An 18,741-nucleotide genomic window follows, 5' to 3' on the forward strand; every position below is an offset into this window, starting at 1 on the left:
AAGACGTACAGTAGCTTCAGAAACATCAAGTAAGTGGACCTTGTGTTGAGCTGTTTTTCTTTTGCACATTTCGTTTTGCTTTATAATGAGAAACGTCAGTGAACCGCGCCTTCGAATCTCCGATATCTTACCCTGGTGTCTCTCCACCATCAAAAGGCATCAGCAGAATAGAAAATCAGTAAACCATCGATTCACTCCGAAATGCCAGGAAGTATGTTCGATTGATCTGATGATCTAACTGGTCAGATGTCAGACGGATGCAGACTTCGACAGGCACCACTGAGATCGTTGGAGTATGAAAATGGACCCAGACCCAGAGGTCTTTTGTCCCCGGCCACCAGGCCTCCTGCCACCAGCTGTGCATCTGGCTGGTAATCATTGTGGCCTTTTAGTTGTGCTGAAATCATTTTGTCCTGCATGACTCCAACTGGTATTGATATATTTCTGGCTCTATCACCTTTCAAATGTTCAAATGGAATCTTAAACTGGCAGACTGTGGACCATTTCTACTGTTATAGGACTCACCGTTTATTTTAAAACCTTTAGTTAGTTAGTTTCTGCCAGTTGGATGAAGACAAAAAAAACCCCCTCAGGTGCGTTTTTGTTCCTGTCTTTACAAATCAAAATGAGAAGCAAGAATAAAAGCAGCAGTGTCTGGTGGTGTTTCAGAGTGATAATTGGTACCAAAATCAAAGGTTTAACGCCTGAGGAAAATCATTCAACAAAACATTCAGATCAGTGAAGTAGCAACAGCGTTGGATCCCTGGGTCAACGTCGCCATCTAGTGAAAGGAGTTCAGAACTGCAGATTTTTCAGCTGGCAAGATCAGGGATCAGTTCAGCTTTTTGGTCACATTTTAAATGACAGTAAAATGATTTGGTCAGTTTAGATCAGTAAACTAAAGAATTATAAAATATCTTGCAACCACATGACATGTAAAGTTCTTCCTCTTTCCTTCTAGTTGTACAACCACTATATTCCAAAGGATATCATCTAATCAGCACTGAACGTCTCCAAGTCAGCCATGGAACAGAAGGCAAATGAGGTGTGTGAAAGCCTGATGGAGAGGAAGGATCATATTGGACAGGACCAGAGTGATAATATTTTGTCTCTGTCTCTAGTGTCCCACCACCACGTCTCCTCAGAAGCACATGAAGAACAGGTCCAAATCCACAGAGGAGATGCAACAGACGAAGAAGGTTAGAATTAATCTGACATTCATACCTTTTGGTGTTTTATGCCTTTTTCTTTTGTTGCATACTTTTATAATCATCGGATCTAATGGGACTCTCCTGTCTCACATTACAGTCCTTCTCCTCACAAAAGTCACTCCCGGGCAGACCAGAGCTGGAGAAAGTGAAGGTGAGCAGTGCACACGTTTCTATTTGTATTTATTTGGATCTGAAGAAGTTTTCAGATGCTTTTTAAGTCAAAATACTAATACCACACTATGAAAATACTTCACTTCATTGTGCAGTAAAATGTTCCTTGTCTGTGTTCTTGTTTTTACTGTTGTAGATGATTAAGGTTGAGCTCATTTTAACTCCTTTTATATGTTGTTTGATAGTTTAATCCACAGCAATGTGTCATATTCTATAAAATCATCTTATGTTTGCAGCGTCGCTGTTTTGCGAGAGCCACATAACTCTACAAAGTCCACTTTTCTTATGCTTTGTGACGATGCATTATCCATTTTGTCAACTCTCAAAGAAACACTTCATCCTTCTGTATATCACAAACTTTTAAAATCAGAGATGCATGGTTTTGACTGGGCAGGAAGAAAATGAAAAGCTAATCTCTAGAGTTACAAAAGCTGTCAGAGTAGTGGGAGGAGTAGAAGTTTGAATGAAAGTGAAATACTTAGTGGAATACCTTTTTTAAATGTGTACTTATGTACAGTACTCAAGAGTAAACGTACTTAGTTACATTGCACCACTGTATTGCAATACGTATGAAAAGAGAGCTGTTATGCATTTATTTCTATGTCACTGTTTAAAACGTAAGATATTTCACGGAAATGCAGTTGAGCTGGATCTGTATTTTTTTCATGTGCCTCCCTGTTTTTTCAGGAGTGTCCTGACGGCTCTGACACGCCGTCGTCCTCCACCGAGGAGCTAAAGTAACAAAGGCCTAACCCAAAGGATATTTGAGTCACTTCACTTAACATGCATACAAACATACAAAAGGAAACATACAAAATACTATCAAGACATTTGTGATATAGATTAGAAAACACACGAGCAATGAATTTGATTGGTGGAAGGAAACTGTACAAAACGTGGTAAATTGAACGCACGCACTGAAACAATCGCTTGTAAACCTGTGATGATGCTGTTTCATGGTACTGTGAGTGTCGTATACATACCACACTGAATGTGTACGGACAATAAAGTGACGTTGCTGACTGTCTTTACTCGGCTCTTGTTCACATCAAACATCTGATGCTGCACTGACGTACTGTATGTTCTAAACACAGCCTTGTCTATTGAGTATCTTGATGAATTGACAGAGAGGAGTGACAGCTGTGAGGGGTCCAAAAATATTTACTGAAACCGCTGACTCGCATCTGCTGTGGCGTTTGTGTGTTAGCATGGGTGTGTGCATATCACTGTACTTTAATCTGCCAAGAGGCTCTTTTCGATCACTATATAAGGGTAAAACCATAACGGCAGCCATTGGGAGATCTTTCTTGAACCACAGACCGGACAATATTCCAATGTAACAGTTTTTCAAACATCCTTCAGCTCAGATGATCATTGGTTGAAAATAAATTCCACAAACAAATCCCAGATAAACCATTGGATAATAACTGAGGCTATTCTATCATTACATTGGTCGACCCAGTAATAAGATTGGAGTACAAGAAAATAAAACTTCATCACTTTGTCTCCCTTGTTTTCAGCAGGTTTGACCATGTTATGAAATCCTGCTTGGCACAAGTAATCTCTTTAGTCTATCGACATTAATCTCCAATAAGGGCTGCAACTAACAACTGTTTTACGTATAAAATTATTTGCCAATTGTTCAGAAAATAGGGGAAAATACAAAGTGATGCCTTCACATTGTTTTGTCTGACCAATTGTCCAGGACCAAAATATTTAATTCACCATCATAGCTAACTAAAAGAACAGCAAATATTCACATGTCAGCAGTCAGTACATTTTGGACATGTTTTCTTTAAAAAGTACTTCCTTGATTATTATAGCAACAGTTGCCAATACATATGTGGCCTCAGTTTAAGGTTCAGCTTTCATGTCAGCATACTTATGGATGCTAAAGTCAAAAATTCACAGCATACTGTATTCATGATTGATGGATTGCCTCCACATGGCGACGCCAGAGCCGGCAGTTCACAGCTAACTGACATATGTCTAGAGTTAATATATGTTTCTGTGATTCCCTTCACTCAGATTACAGGCTGCAAGCTCACTAAAAGCATGATGTATCCCTCAGTGTAAGACTAACGCAGGATAACGCAGCCACTGGGGAGCAGAGGAGGACTAACAGCGTGCACCTACTGCTCATTGATTGGCAGGTGTTGTGAGTGGCAGGATGGTGCATGACGACCCGGTGGCCTCTGTTTGCTTTATCCCCAGGCTGAGCAGCAACCTCCCTGTGACTTGCGCATCTGGAGAGGGGATTAACAGCATCACGGGGAGGTGGTGTAGCAAAGAGCCCTGGAACCGCGCCAGATATTTAGCCATGTGTGTGTCCATATGTGCATGTACGTCTCTGTGTCTCTCTTCCTCTGCTTAATGCAGCACCACATCTCAAGGATTTATCCCCTCGCCGCCATTGACGGCAGCAGCCTCGGCTCGGGTCCAGCTGCCTGCACAACAACAGAGCTGTTATCTCGCTTTGGCTCCCAGCTCTCACAACAGTTTGGAAAATAACAACTCTAGGCTAGTGGGTTATTAAGTTCTGCTCCTCTGAGTTCATGGATGCAACTCTGAGGTCAGCAGATCTGGCTGAGAGCGCTGCTGACGTGACAGAAGCATAGCTGGCCTAATTGTTAACAATTACCCTGTTACTCAGGCAATCGCAGCGTTTATGACATGGTGAGGAGGACCTTGCCTGTGAGTAGCGGGGTGTGTAAGTCAATGTGTGCACATATGTGTTAAGAGGATCTGAGAAAAATATTCCCGATATTTAATTTCCAATCACAACATGCTTCGTCTTAAATCCTGGAAATGTAACATAAGCACCTGAACATCCCGCACAAGTCATGCAGATTATGACATATCATGCAAGAAATGATCATTTAATACCCTGGCTTTATTCTGTGCCAAACTACAGTACGTGATGAAAACAGCTGTTTGAAAATATGAGTGGACTTGAGGCGCCCGTGCAGAAATGATATTTTTCTCCTAACTTTTGCCACTAGGTGTCAGATTTCTCCTTCTCTTGCACGTGGAACTAGAAGAACTTCCAACAACAACGGTGATCATCAATCACATCAAACAGTCCTCTTCATCTTGAACTCCTTATCTGGCCCCAAGTCAGGGGGAAAAATAGCTGTTTGAACAAACATCATTCATCACCTAATACACAACGTGCTTTCCCACCCCGTGCATCGTTAAGTTGTGTCTCTGTGTTATTGATTAACAGTGAGGTCTGTGATGGTGGCGCAAGTTAATCGACGAGAGATGGGGTGTTACCTGGTGGTATATTTAAAGCTGAGTTACACTTCAGTTTGATGCTTTCCTTTCCAGGGTGTCATACACAACACCGTAGACTGTTTCAGACAAGGTAAGATACTTTAGTGCGTATGTCAATACCAAAAATGTATGTTGAGTGACTTTGCGTCATCAAATACTGAAGCTTTCTGGTGTTATTTGGAATGAATAATTTATTAATTGTCGTTTTATCTAGAAGGGACCAACAGCTCATAGATCCTTTGGACAATGTTGGCATGTCAGCCATCACTCACTGACAACTGTTACTAAAAGTAAATCTCAAGTAGAAAGATTTCGGCGCAACATAAACCGCACAGAGACGATATGTAAGACAGTGACTTAAAGAATATGCTCAAGTACATTCAGCTGCAATCTATGGAACTTGTCTCACTCTCACATACAGGGCGAACAGGGCCTCTCTGCACATCAGAACCTGCTGGAGGATGCCACACAGAATGAGAATGATGCAGCGACTAATTACTGCAATTTCGACTCCTGTAATTACTAAACTCACTTCCATCCTCTTTGCTTTACAGAGACACATTAGTACTCCCTCCTACACTGGAGTCCCCAAAATATGGCAAAGTGGCTGACATGAAAAGGGGGTAAAAAAAAAAATAAAATGTTTCTTATCAAACCGAGAGCATGAAAATCTTTGGAGGGAGTTGCTGCACTATAGACAGTGGAGAGTCCCTTTAAGAGCTGACTTGCAGCTGCAGGAAATGGAGGGCAAGACAAGTTACATGGAAACTGATGTTTCCTTATTGATTCTGACAAGGCGTATATTTGTTGAGAGGCGAGGCGATGCCTCGCGGTGTATGTTCAAGCGTTCGGTTTGACCTCGAAACCAAGGACAGCTGGCAATTACAGTGTGGGCCGCCTTTGTTCCCTTCTAATTGCTTGTCTGTTGATCTGAGTAGCGTGGTGAGACATGTGCTCGTATACACACACGTTCGTCTCCTTGGGGTTGTTTTTACTGCTGCAGGTGGCTGATAAACAAATTCACACTCACATGTGTCGCCCTCTACAACGGCGTTAACCTGTGATTTTCAATTTCCTCCCTTTCCCCACACAGCATTCAAAGCAACATGTCGTCTCGATCTATAACTATAGTGTCCTCTGGACGGAGCACAGGGCTCCACTACAATGGTAACTTATTGGCTTCAATTCCCATCATTCTGGTTTTTCATGTCTTTGAAATGCTTGAAATGTATGCTTTTTGTTATTCTTTATGAGGGGGGATGAGGATGCACGGCACTCGGCTCTCCTCACAGCCCAAACTCCCGCAGGAGGAGGACAGGGAGTCTGGCATTGGCTCCACCCTCGACCTCTGCAGCAGATTTGAGGGCCATAACCAACATACCAATCATCACTCCAGCAAACCTGCATTCAGGGAGACGGACAGACTCCCGAAACAGAAAGGTACAAGAGTGGCGTTAGAAGGAGAATTTTGCACTCATGTCCTGCGTTGGCAGCAGGTCTTATGGGTTCGAAAAAGGCAAATAACAGCAGCAGAAGCCAAACCACATGCTCATTAGATAAAGACATGCTCAAAGACACACAGGGCCAGTGAGATCATGCAGTCTGGGCAACAAAGGCTAAGTCCTGCTGTCACTCAGCAGCATTTGGCTGCATATGGGTAATGTAGTCTGTCAGATAGCTTTTTTCTCCCCATTATGTGAGATAGCTTACTGAGTCCATCTCTCTCATCCAGAACAAAGAATGGGAAACATAGAGTGAAGTAAAAGCTAAACATACCACATTTGTGTGTTAATCTGTGATATATTTTTTGATAACTTTGTACTCAACAGTTGTTGTTTTCAACAGATAGCTCTCCGCAGACCACAGCAGTGAGTCAGAACAAGACCAGGCAGCTCCTTATCAATCTATCCAAGATCCCTCTCCTCCTCATCCTCTTCTTCCTCTTCGTTTGCTCCCTGGACACGCTGAGCTCTGCCTTCCAGTTAGCAGGAGGTAAGTATACTATAACCCTCACTGCCCCCCTTAGCGGGTTGATAGTGACTCAGCCAGTTGATGCTTGACAAATAGGTGAGTCACTGCAGAGCAGTTCACACTGTCCTACGGGGGCTCTGCTGTATAATTTACCACAAAGCTTCATCTAGTGACCTTTCTGGATTTTGGGGAAACAAGAGGTTTGAATTTTGTTTAACATTGCTCTTGGCAATTGTGTCATATCTGAGACCAGCATTTTTTTGTTTGTGTGTCTGTGTGTGTATATGGGCGGCATATCTAACCAGGTAAAGTGGCAGGGGGAATTTTCCAGGACAATGCAGTGCTGTCTAACCCTGTGGCAGGGCTGGTGGTGGGGATCTTGGTTACGGTGCTGGTCCAGAGCTCATCCACTTCCACCTCCATTGTCGTCAGTCTGGTGGCCTCCGGATGTGAGTAGGAGCATAAAAGTCGGTGTAAATGTGCCAGCACCGTGTAGCGTAGCACAAGTTATTTTAGGTTTTAAATAAGACTGTGGAATAGAAAAATTCTCCAGACTGGCCTCATTTATTCTGAGATATATGTTGTGTGGCTCTCTAGGCTATTATTAGGTATGCAAACATATTACAGTAAACAAGAAACAGTAACATAGCAATGAATACAGAAAAGACTCCCATGTTGCATGTGTGGCAATAACAAATAGATTGATCCCTATGAATTAATCTGTGTTACAATCTCAGTTTTCTTTCATGATGTGTTCCTTATGGAGGATACAGTAATTTATGTCACGTGATTTGCTGCTTAGCATTATGGACCAAATCAGTGAATATAGCTTAGGTTAAATACATAAGTGTTGGCAGGTAAATGAATATTAGGACAGCAGAAGATTCAGCTCTGTATGTACATACACATGCATTCATTTTCTCCAACAGCCAGGAGTAAACTAGCAGAAGTACATTCTCCGATAACATCATTTCAAGGATTAGGTTTATTCTGTTATTCTGTATTGATCCCACGAAAAGGCCAAAACAAAGACCTAATGATGTGTTAGTAACTTTCTCAATACTTTGCAACTTCTTGTGTGGTTCTCAGCTCCAAGCCCATTCATTCTTACCAACGACATAATCCTGTTTTCCATATCCAATTCATATTGTCATTTTTAAAAAGGCAAAATATTTTCCTGAAACCGCTGGACACTGTAGTTTTTGGCAAATATTACTCAAAGGGAAGTAACTAGAGCATTTGTTGGGGACTATTTTCAGCTACGGATGGATACACATTTGGTGCCCTTGTATTTTTGGTAACCAAACGGTGTATGTGGGAGTGACTCAAATGAATCTACAATGCCCATGTCGTTTATAATAGTTTTTGGTGGTCAAACAAGGGAAGTCTGGGCACATAATAAGCTATATCAGGTGTTAGCTACACAGAAACTACTCAGTGGAATACATTTATTAATGTTTTGTGTCTTTCCATGGGAACCTTTTGACAATAAGAAAAATAAAATCAGTGACTAAATTAACGAGGCATAATTGAATCTTTCTTATGTGAGATTTCTACCATACACTGACTGATTTACTGACCTGAAATTGACATTTTGAGATTGATGCAGTGGCCATTTGCAAAAAACATCTGAGAATTATTGTACTCCAGCAGGTCAGACTGGGATCAGATATAATGAAATCAAACCATTTCACACCCTGTAATCTCCCAACAGCTCAGCCTTTAGCTTATCATGCCTCCTAAGACCATTACATGGTGAGGTTATGACCTGTCTGTTTCTAATGAGCGCAGCCTCCGAGGTCTCCCCTCTTTCATTACAGTGGTTAAAGTGAAGGATATCAGTATGCAGGAGCTGCCGCTGTGCTTCTAAATCCTTTCTGTAAGGGAGCCAGGAGAAAGATTATAAGTTATTATCAAAGAGAAAAAGAGATGCATTGCTTACGTGAACGTGTCTCGTGGGTCATCATCATTAAAGACATCCTCAACAATGAACCTCTGTGAGGGCTAAGCTGCTTCCACTCAACTGCAAATTACAATCCCCTTTTATCCCAATTAAAACGCAAAAGGTCATGTCTTATTCTCATGTGCGCGATGCATTATCATTCAATGAATGCGGACATTTATCCATTTACAATGTTTTTGTTTAGCTCTGCATATAGTTCTAAGAGTGATTACTTTCACGTAAGATGTTTTACGTGGTCTCACCTCACAGTGCTAGAGGTGAGGTCGGCTGTTCCAATCATCATGGGATCCAATATTGGGACATCAGTCACAAACACCATAGTGGCCATGATGCAAGCGGCAGAGCGGACCGAGTTTCAACGGTGGGTGAAGAACAGTGGCGGGGCAGAGGGTGAGTGCAGGGGAAGGCTGAAGAGCAGGGGAGAAGAAATTGAAATGGAAAACTGAAGAGGATAAGTGGGGAGATGGAGGAATGAAGGGGGAAAGTGCTGAACGTGCAGAGAAGAAAGCAGAGGAGGGTGAAGGGGGATCATTAGCAGCTGCTCGCTGCCTCTTTGCTTCAGCCTCCGTTTGAGCGTATTTTCTACAACAGTGACAATAATGCCACCAATCCACATTGCTCTCACACCCCTAACCCTTTGACGTGAAAATGTACGTCACTGAACAGATGGCACGTTGCTTAATCTGTGTCTGGTAAAATAAATACAATTTATTAAACTTTAATAATACTCACACACTGAGTCAAAACTAAAATACCCATTACATCAGACACATCCCAAAAAGGCAGGGTATGAAAAGCAGATTAACAAGCAATCTTTTTGAGTAGTTGATCATGCTGATGGCTGACCTTAGATAACGCGGAAATTGATTGTGATCCACTGCAGTGCCTTTGCCGGGGCAACGATCCACGACTGCTTCAACTGGCTGTCGGTGCTGGTTCTGCTGCCACTGGAGTTGGCGAGCGGCCTCATGGCCAAGCTGTCGCACCTGTTGGTCACCAGCTTCAAGCTTCAACCAGGGGAGGAAGCACCCGAGATGCTCAAGGTCATCACCGAGCCTGTCACCAAACTCATCATACAGGTAAATCAGCCAATCAGCATTCTCGTAACTGACCATTTGCGAAATCCCTCGCCCAAACAGATTGTCCAACTATAGCTTAGCAACTATAACAATGGTGGGACTGTCAATCTTTGGATTTCTGTAGTAAGAGCGATGCTAGGCATTCGAAGAGTTTGGAGGATAATGGCTTTTTTGCCTATTTTTTTAAAACTGAAAAACACAAGAACACAAGTGTACGGAATGGACTAAATACTGTGTTTGTCAGCTTTAACGAATGGCGCAATCATTAACAAGTCCTGCTAACTAGCTTACTGCCTACAGAAGTAACCGAGGGGCTTTGCAGGCCAGTGAGCAGATTACATTAGTTTGTGTGTTACAGTTTAAGTTATAAAAAGCCCTGTTTTACAACTAGCACAGCATACACTGTGTAGTATTTCCCCCACTATAGGTCCTGGATGCTACACACTCAACGTTAACCTGCTCTTTATTGAATATGGAGAAGTTTACATGCAGCAACCCCAGCAATGAACCCGGGATAGTGTTGCATTTCTCTATTACTTTGGTTAGAAATCTTCCTAAAAGGCTTTTCAGATGTCATTATAAGTGAAAAGCTAAGCAGACAGTCAGGGTAACGTTAGATTGAAATAACAGTCGTAGCTGTAACGCTAGGGCTAACTAGCTCTTCATTACAATGCAAGAACAATCTTATTTTCTATGTCTTCTTCATTGATCATCACTGGTGAGGATGACACGTTTGTGACTGCGACATGCAGCTTTAGCTAAAGTCTTTTAGCATCATATCAGTGATACATTTAAGACCTCTTTTACATGATTCTCATTTTAAAAGAAAAAAAGGCTCACTAGCCGGCGGAAGTAACAGGTGGTACTAAAAACACTAACGATGGCGCCGTTCTGTTAAGTGTTCCAGATGACGTTGACAGGGAACCAGCATGCACGATACCAGGAACCTCAAATCAAAGCAGCTAAATTAAACCAGCAAGGTTAAATGTCTTTCGTGGAAAAGCCCCACTAGCTAGCTTGAAACAGTTGCCATTTTGGCTGGCAAAGTTGTCGGTTGCTGTCTAGAAATTAGAAGCCTGTTTTTTTTTTTTCTACCTCTGTCTGAAATCAAGGACCCATTGTTTTGAAAATTGAGTGGTAAATCTGCCGCCGGTATTTTTTTTTAACTGCATATGTGCCGCAGAAGGCTGGAAAGCTTGATAGGTATTGCAACTCTAACTAAGGGGGGCGGAGCCTAACGAAGAGTCAGTTAGTTGTCCTAAGTGTCTTGGACAGCTGTTGTGGAGGATGTGACTGAATGACTGCAGTTCGAAAACTATAACCATGCTCTCCTTTGACTCACTGAATTTCAAAGATGAGAAGAATATTTCTCCTTTATTTCCCTCCTCAGCTCGACAAGTGTGTGATCACAGGGATCGCCATGGGGAATGAGGACATGAGGAACAGGAGCCTGGTGAAAGAATGGTGCCAGACTGACCTTGTTATGGTAATAGCTCCACTGCTGTCTCCTGCACATGTAGACACATTGTGTCACACTCTGGCGCCAAATAGAGCATGGCACTGCTGCCAGTGAACTGTGCTGCAAATTTGTGTTTTCATCACAGATGCTTCTTTCTTCCTTCCTTTCTTTCTTTCTTTCTTTCTTTCTTTCTTTCTTTCTTTCTTTCTTTCTTTCTTTCTTTCTTTCTTTCTTTCTTTCTTTCTACAGTCCACTGGCAATGTGAGCACTGCAAACTGTGGCCCCAGTCATGGCATGTCCCAATCTTCACTGAAGTGTGAGTTGAAACTCAATAACATTTGTAACACTCCTTCTCTTGTGAAGTGTACAGTGCTTTTCTTGTATGCATTTTCTTTCAGTATAGTATAGTTTGTGGGATCATTTCCTGATGATTGTTGGTGCTGTCACTCTGCAGGTATGCATTTGTTTGCGTCCACGCGACTGTCGGACCTCGCGGTGGGCCTGATTCTCCTGGCAGGCTCTCTGGCCGTCCTCTGTACCTGTCTGCTGCTTCTGGTCAAACTGCTCAACTCTCTTCTTAAAGGCCAAGTCGCAAAGGTCATCCATAAAGTCGTCAACACAGGTGGGCTTGCCTTTTGAGCTGCTGGAGGTTTGACACAGGTTATCCTGTAGCAACTGCAAATGCATGATGCAGTCTTCTTGGATGCAAATTAGACGAAAGAGGCTGTGAAAAAGATACAGGTGTTGATACATGTGGGTAACTCCCATCGCTCCTCTCTTTATCTCAACAGACCTGCCGTATCCGTGTGGGTGGCTGTCAGGATACTTGGCCATGCTTGTGGGTGCAGGGGTAACGTTTGTGGTCCAGAGTAGCTCTGTCTTCACTTCAGCCATGACTCCCCTAGTAGGTGGGTGAAATATGCTTTTGCAACACAAATCGTGGAGATTATATGTTACATTCTGTAAAAAATGAAGGTAAAACATTTATATGATAAAATGTTAACGTGAGAAATGTGTAGGTACAGTATGTATGACCTAGAAAAGACTTGTAAGCAGAAGTAAAAACTCATCAGCATCATGGGAAACTAAATCCAATGTAAATCTATGTGCATTGAAAAGATAATGCCAAAACATAAAAACTGAGGGGAATATGTGATAAAAACAGACAAGATACTGAACAAGCAGAAATATGATAATAACCCCACTAAGAGGGCTGCAAAGAGCTACACACTTACATCATTTAGTTTGTTCCTGTTATTAAAACCTCATACATTTGTTATCTTCCTGTAGACTCATGAAATATGATGACATCCCCCAGCAATGCTTTCACCAAACTGTTATGTAAAACCAACATCTGTCGTAAGAAAAATAATAGATGTTGCTTTAAAGGCAATTGAATAGATATCATTTAATATTATGGTTTTTAATCAATTTAAGGCCTAAATATATTATCAACACATGTCCTTTTTTCTCTTGGAAACCATGTGATTGTATTCTGCAAGACACCACAACTGTGGAAAAACAGCTAAAGATTCAGTGGAGACATGCACAATGAGTTTACAGTGGTTGAAGGTTTGTGTCTAGCAAGAGATATTTGATAAAAGCTCTTAGTTTGACAGATTAGTTTGAACTGTTCTTGTTTGTACTGTTCTTGATCAATTCTTGGTGACCTGCAGGGTTTTTGTACCCTTGTCTCACTTGCGTGGCTGCTAATAGCATGCAGTATGAACACAACACAGCATGAGCAGAAAACTTGCTGCATGGATTTGTTTTACTCTCTTGGATGTGTTCGATCTTTCTTGTTCTTGACCGCCGCCCACCTCAGTGACCACAGGAGGCCGAACCATTTTAAAACACCCCCGGCCATTAAAGTACGGAATAATATCAAACTTAACCTTGTGTAGTCAAGACCTCAGTGTGAGTGTGAAACCTGTGGCAGCGTCGCTTGGTTATTACAGGATATAAGAGATATGTGAGTAATGTTAAACAACGATTTGATCCCCGGCAGTTGTCCAGCACTTTATTCTCTCTATAGAAATACTAGCTGGTAAATTGTACAGTTATTCGTAGCAGCCTGATGGCTAATCTGTGGTACTTTTGTTGGTTCTACATCATATGCAAAATCCAATTGTATTATCATATATTATAGTTTGTCATTGCAATTTTTCTTTGAGAAGTAGTACAACTCTTAAACATTCCGTTTGGTTAGTTTTCTCCTCTTTGTGTTGGGTGATCTTTGACAAAGTTCTGTTTATAGTCCGGGGGCGATTCCAACATCGGCCCAGTCAAGGTTGGACTGATGTGAAGCTTCTTCTCATCTCATCATGTTTCATTTGGTGCAAACCCCTCGGGGAGTCTCTTATAATGTCTTATTAAACCGGACTCTAACTGTGCAGAGTATCAGATCTTGTCCTTGAGTGGGCCAGCAATGTGCAGCGGTGGCTATCAGTCTGGACTCTGCTTCTGGCATTTGAGGTTTGCCACTGCGTTTGTGAGCTTAGGTGATCTCATTTCATGTTCATGTCATGTGTGATTACTTTGTTTTAAAGTTGTTGTGGAAGAGAGAGAGAACGTCAAACGCTGAAAACAGCAGCTCATGCGTTTTACTGTCAGTCAAACCTGGACGAATCGCCGCTGTAATCCAGCAGCTCGTAAACTGGGCTGTTGTTTCCAAGGCCACTGTTTTTTGCACCGAGTTATAAATTCAAACACCACAACCTCTGAACAGACATTCACTACAGTAATTGTTAACTTTACATTGAGCAAAGGTTTACCTGACTGCTCTTGTCATGTATTTAATGGCTAATCAAGATGACTTTGTTCTCATACTAACAGGAGAAAACCATACATTTCCTTGTTGGCTAATAGCTCATTTACCAGCTAGACGAGGCCAAATAAGGACACAACCCTGCTCATTTCCACTGATCGAGTCTTGTGAAGTTTGTAAGAACATGTTGCATAACCGGTATTGTATGCCACTGGCTAAATGAAGCATGTAAAATCAGCGATGACTGAGTCATCAGCCTGCTACTCGGTGATAAATGTGAGATGGGAATCATGTATCATTTAAAACAGGAGTAATTAAGCAGCTTGGGGGAAAAAAAGCTACAAGGCAAGAGACTAATACACATGGATGATTTCCAATCCTCAGATACACTTAATTAAACATTTCTGCTTATTTTATGTTAGACTTTAGCTTTACCTTCCCTTCAACCGCTGTGACTATAGGTCATAGTATCAGGTATTGAAAACAAACTAGAAAATAACAGATAAAGAGCAACCATGTTCCCTCTATTTCAGTATATTTAACTACATGTAGACTATTGCAGCATTGGTGCTGCTTTGGTTGTCAGTTGCTGTCAAGCATCCACTCATTTGACAGTCATTAGTCATCTTATCTGGCAAACTATTTCAGTCTCTATTCCGCTGTTGTTTTTTTGTAATATTGGCTTTTGTTCATCACCAAGTACAAATTATATTTGATGTTGTTTATTTATCTGAGATGTAATTTGAGTCATATGGTTTGACTAATTCAAATAGTTGTTTTTAAAGCATTTTTAGGCGAACAGCCTCTATGGCTCTCAACAGTGTTCAGTACATTTATTTTGTTGATGTGGTTTTATTCTGCTTGTTATTCTTGTAAAAGCAGTGCATTCAGTTTTGTATCAACTTTTCAGAAATGTAATCCCCAATGAAATAATCCCACTTTTATCTCTTGTAGATGCAGCATTTCCTGGTTATCCATCTCTATTTAATGTCCTCGTGTCCCCTGACGCAGTATGTTTCTTTCGTCTCCCTCAGGTATTGGTGTGATCAGCCTGGAGCGGGCCTATCCCCTCACGCTCGGGTCCAACATCGGCACCACTGCCACAGCCCTGCTGGCAGCTCTGGCAAGTCCGGGCAACAAGCTAGCAGCCGCCATACAAGTAAGCCAGTGCTTTATCAGATGCAAGAGCAAAAGTAAAGTGAATGCACCATTACCAACACCCTCCCACATTGAAAGTAAAACAAATGTGTTTTTCCTGTACACAAAAAAAAACACGGACAATCTTGTGTCATTGAATGGATTGAATGTCACATGATGACATTCAATCCATTCAATCCTCTCTGAGGATTTAAATGACAGTGACAACAAACATTGACTGACACACTGCATCTTTTTATCTTCTCATTCCACGTAGATTGCTCTCTGTCACCTCTTCTTCAATGTCTTTGGTATTCTGCTGTGGTATCCTCTTCCCTTCACACGCCTGCCGATAACGATGGCTCGTGTCCTCGGTGAGCGCACCGCCAAGTACCGCTGGTTTGCAGTCTTGTACCTCCTCCTCTGCTTCTTGCTCCTGCCGTCGCTGGTGCTGGGCCTCTCGCTGGCAGGCTGGCGAGTGATGGCTGGCATTGGGGCTCCTTTCCTGGGTGTGACCATCTTCATCACCATGGTAAATGTGATGCAGGCCCGTAGCCCTCGCCATCTGCCCACGAAGCTCCAGAGCTGGGACTTCCTGCCCAAGTGGATGCATTCTCTCAAACCGCTCGACCGGCTTGTCACCAAGGCGACTGTCTGCTGCGGCTCTGCATTCCAGGAGGGACAGGGAGAAGACGAAGAAGACGAAGAAGAGGAGCCTGTATCAACACAGGCGACCTCTGTCAACACGCAGAAAGAGTCCCCCCAGAGGAGGGCACAGCTGGCTTATGACAACCCAGCCCTGGACTACCTGGATGAGAGCAGACCAGGTGTGAGGGTGCTGAGATTAAAAGGGTTAGAGCGGTGTAACAGCACTCCGCTGTAGTCAAACTGATGAAACATTGCATTTTGTCAGTATCAAGGCAATAGATGGATTGAGAGAATGAGATTTTATAATGATTTAAAGATAAACTCGTTTCTGATTATTAATTGATTAATGAATAGAGTGTAGCCTCCCAAAGCCAGGCTAAATATCGTGAGCTCAGTATGAGATTTTCATCCAACAGAGCAAGCTCCATCTGCTGATGAAGATGAGTTTTTTTTTGTCACCTTTTGTTAAGATCAATGATGAACTTTGAAACTTAATTGATGAAGAGCTACATAAACAGAGCATAAAATGTAGCATGGTAACTGTATTAAAGGTGCACTGTTTTTGACCACTAGTGGTGCTTTGGAGCAATGGTTTTGTGAGTGTGTCCCCATTTTGTTTCAGCCAAAAGTGTAGCAATGCATCAAACAAAGGCAGCGGAGAAGAGGATGGCCATCTAGTTAACATTGATGTGAACAGAGCGGGATGGTATATAAAACAAAAAAATGTATGACATAAAATGGAAACATGTACAATTGTGTTTGTTTACAAGAAGCGCTCCACAGAGCAGCTCGAACTAGCAAACAGAATTGTGCAGCAAATGTATTCAGAAACCAGTTTCAGTGGATCATTTTGCACTTTTGACAACATTTGCAGAACAGCCATGTTCTCCAGCCTTTTGCAATGACCAGTCAATAACCACACAAAGGCTTTATGTTCGAGTGAGTACAAACCTAAGGATTCAGAAGTCCTGCGTGTAAAGTTCATACATTTTATGTTTATGTTTTTTTTCATGTTTTTGTGTCAAGAGCAGGCGGATAAAAAAAGGTTGTTAGCCCAAAGTTTAATGATAAAGAATCGTATTACGGAGTGGATACATGTTTAATCATTATGTTGTTATATAAGTGTATGTGGGCACCTGAATACACACAAGCACAACAAAGGATTCAAATAATCATCACGTTTGCTTCTTGATGTTATCTACAAAGGAGTATATGAATGTGTGTGTGTGTGTGTGTGTGTGTGTGCTTGTTTAAGTGGGAGAGAATGCACACTCGGGAGGTGTTGTTGAATGTGTGAATATGTGCCGTTTTCTCTGTGGCACTGTCACAATTCATCGTGCGTTAAAGAAATGTTGAGTCCCTGCTTGAAGTCTGTTAATTTAACAAGAGAATAAAGTTTGACTCTTTCACTTTTAAGGTGGCAGACTTTGAAGAGCGCTTTACAAAGAGGATGAAAGAACAATAAATAACTACTCTCTTTCAGAACTGCCCAAAAGATGAACTTCATTCATTCTTGTGTGTCGTGTGTCTTACTTGAAAGAATGAAGGAAAATGTGTCCTTTTTTTTTTTTTTTTTTGTGGACCCCACTAATCTGCAAACGTACACTCCAGACACTTTGTTTCTCCAAAAGCAGCTTCGTCTCATCACACTCCTCTGATCCTGCCATGATCTTTAAAGTTTTGGGGTTTTTAAATGAGATGCAGCCATCCTCTCCACCAGACATAGCAGTCTGGACAGAGTTTGCATCATCTCGGCTGAGTCTAACGTGAACCCCGGAGGCAATCGAGAGCAGTCTGAAAAGGAAGGGGAGCCAGAAACAAGAAATCTACCTTGACACTCACTCCTGCACCCACACACAGAAACACACCTGTTGTGCAGCAGCGCTCTCCTCTCTGAGTGAGAGCTGATGTGAGTGCTGATTATCTGTTGGGAACTGCAGTCTGGATGGAGTCCATCAGGGTCGGGTCACGATCCTTCCAGGTCCTCGTGTCTAGGGCTTCACAGCGGGGACCCGGAGCTGCCAGCGCTCTCTGGCATCTCCACTGTTTTTAAGCCACTACATTATTATCAGATAAAAATAAAAGACTGACACTGATTCAAATGTGCATGCTCCTGAATGACCCTTTTTCTTCACTTCTCTAGGATGTGCAAACAATTCTATTTCTGTGACATTTTTTCTAATGTGATTATTGTGTTTATATGAAGTGGAATCTGATCCCAACACATGCTCACTGACAATCATTTATTACACATCCCTCTCCAGGTGACATAGTGTGTGTGTGTGTGTGTGTGTGTGTGTGTGTGTGTGTGTGTGTGTGTGTGTGTGTGTGTGTGTGTGTGTGTGTGTGTGTGTGTGTGTGTGTGTGTGTGTGTGTGAGAGAGAAAGAGCAATTGTGTTTTTACAGTACAAGGAAGTAAATCCCTTCTCTGCCGTGTTCACAACATACTTCATGTAGGGCTGAAGTCATGAACCTTTTCAACCCTCAAGCCCTCAGATTTTGCTGCCAAAGCATTTCGCAATGACTAGTGCTAGTCATTGGATTAATGTATGTCTAATAGCGCTTAATGATTAAGAATAATGGCCATGCATGCTCACTAATACAAAGCAAATTAGGCCAGATTGCTTGCTGAACCAGCAATTGCTAAAGAAAAGATTGCTATATATCTCTTTTTTCCTCAGGAATAGGTGGTCAAGTGCAGTAATCATTTACTTTTAAACAGGTTTTCACTTGGTAGCCATGACCTGTCTTGCCCTAAAGTAAAATAAGAGGATTACAAATGATTGTCGTGGTCTTACAAACACATTAACAGAATGAACTAAATAGTATGTGCTAACAAAAAGCTGCAACTTTTCATTGTTCATTCTGTCCACAAATCTCAGCCAGATGTGAAATAATACATTTTACTCATACATTGGCACTTGAGATTCATGCAGGTTCAAAACATCAAATTAAAAAAGAACTAATGGATACATTTTGGAAAATGTATTAATTTTATATATATATATCTTTTTTTTTTTTTTTCATCTATTCATGGTCTCTAAAATAATAACCAGAGA

At 41.8% G+C, this 18,741-nt stretch overlaps 1 protein-coding gene and 1 long non-coding RNA gene across 2 annotated transcripts; both read left to right on the top strand.

Moving 5' to 3' along the window:
• Window positions 1-1,127: 1,127 nt before the first annotated feature.
• LOC142962649 (uncharacterized) lies at window positions 1,128-2,314 on the top strand. Its single transcript, XR_012957346.1, has 3 exons — window positions 1,128-1,199; window positions 1,309-1,362; window positions 2,070-2,314. It is a non-coding gene; the product is annotated as an uncharacterized LOC142962649 (long non-coding RNA).
• A 3,450-nt stretch (window positions 2,315-5,764) lies between these two features.
• Window positions 5,765-15,917, top strand: LOC142962703 (sodium-dependent phosphate transport protein 2A-like). Its single transcript, XM_076103317.1, has 12 exons — window positions 5,765-5,825; window positions 5,913-6,098; window positions 6,504-6,650; window positions 6,935-7,078; window positions 8,842-8,953; window positions 9,476-9,671; window positions 11,062-11,157; window positions 11,380-11,446; window positions 11,585-11,752; window positions 11,922-12,038; window positions 14,932-15,056; window positions 15,312-15,917. Exons 1-12 carry the CDS (start codon window positions 5,765-5,767, stop codon window positions 15,915-15,917), a joined length of 2,025 nt encoding a protein of 674 aa, XP_075959432.1.
• Window positions 15,918-18,741: the final 2,824 nt, after the last annotated feature.

The sequence above is a fragment of the Anarhichas minor genome, unplaced genomic scaffold (genome assembly GCF_050575085.1).
Source record: "Anarhichas minor isolate MPS153535 unplaced genomic scaffold, ASM5057508v1 ptg000028l, whole genome shotgun sequence".
In the NCBI taxonomy this organism is placed as follows: Eukaryota; Metazoa; Chordata; class Actinopteri; order Perciformes; family Anarhichadidae; genus Anarhichas; species Anarhichas minor.

Excerpts from the sequence above, each read along its gene's own strand:
- LOC142962703 (XM_076103317.1), top strand. The coding sequence starts at position 5,765 with ATGTCGTCTCGATCTATAACTATAGTGTCCTCTGGACGGAGCACAGGG. Across the intron at positions 8,954-9,475 it reads GAGCGGACCGAGTTTCAACG|TGCCTTTGCCGGGGCAACGA; the intron begins GTGGGTGAAGAA and ends GATCCACTGCAG. Across the intron at positions 11,753-11,921 it reads CCATAAAGTCGTCAACACAG|ACCTGCCGTATCCGTGTGGG; the intron begins GTGGGCTTGCCT and ends TTATCTCAACAG.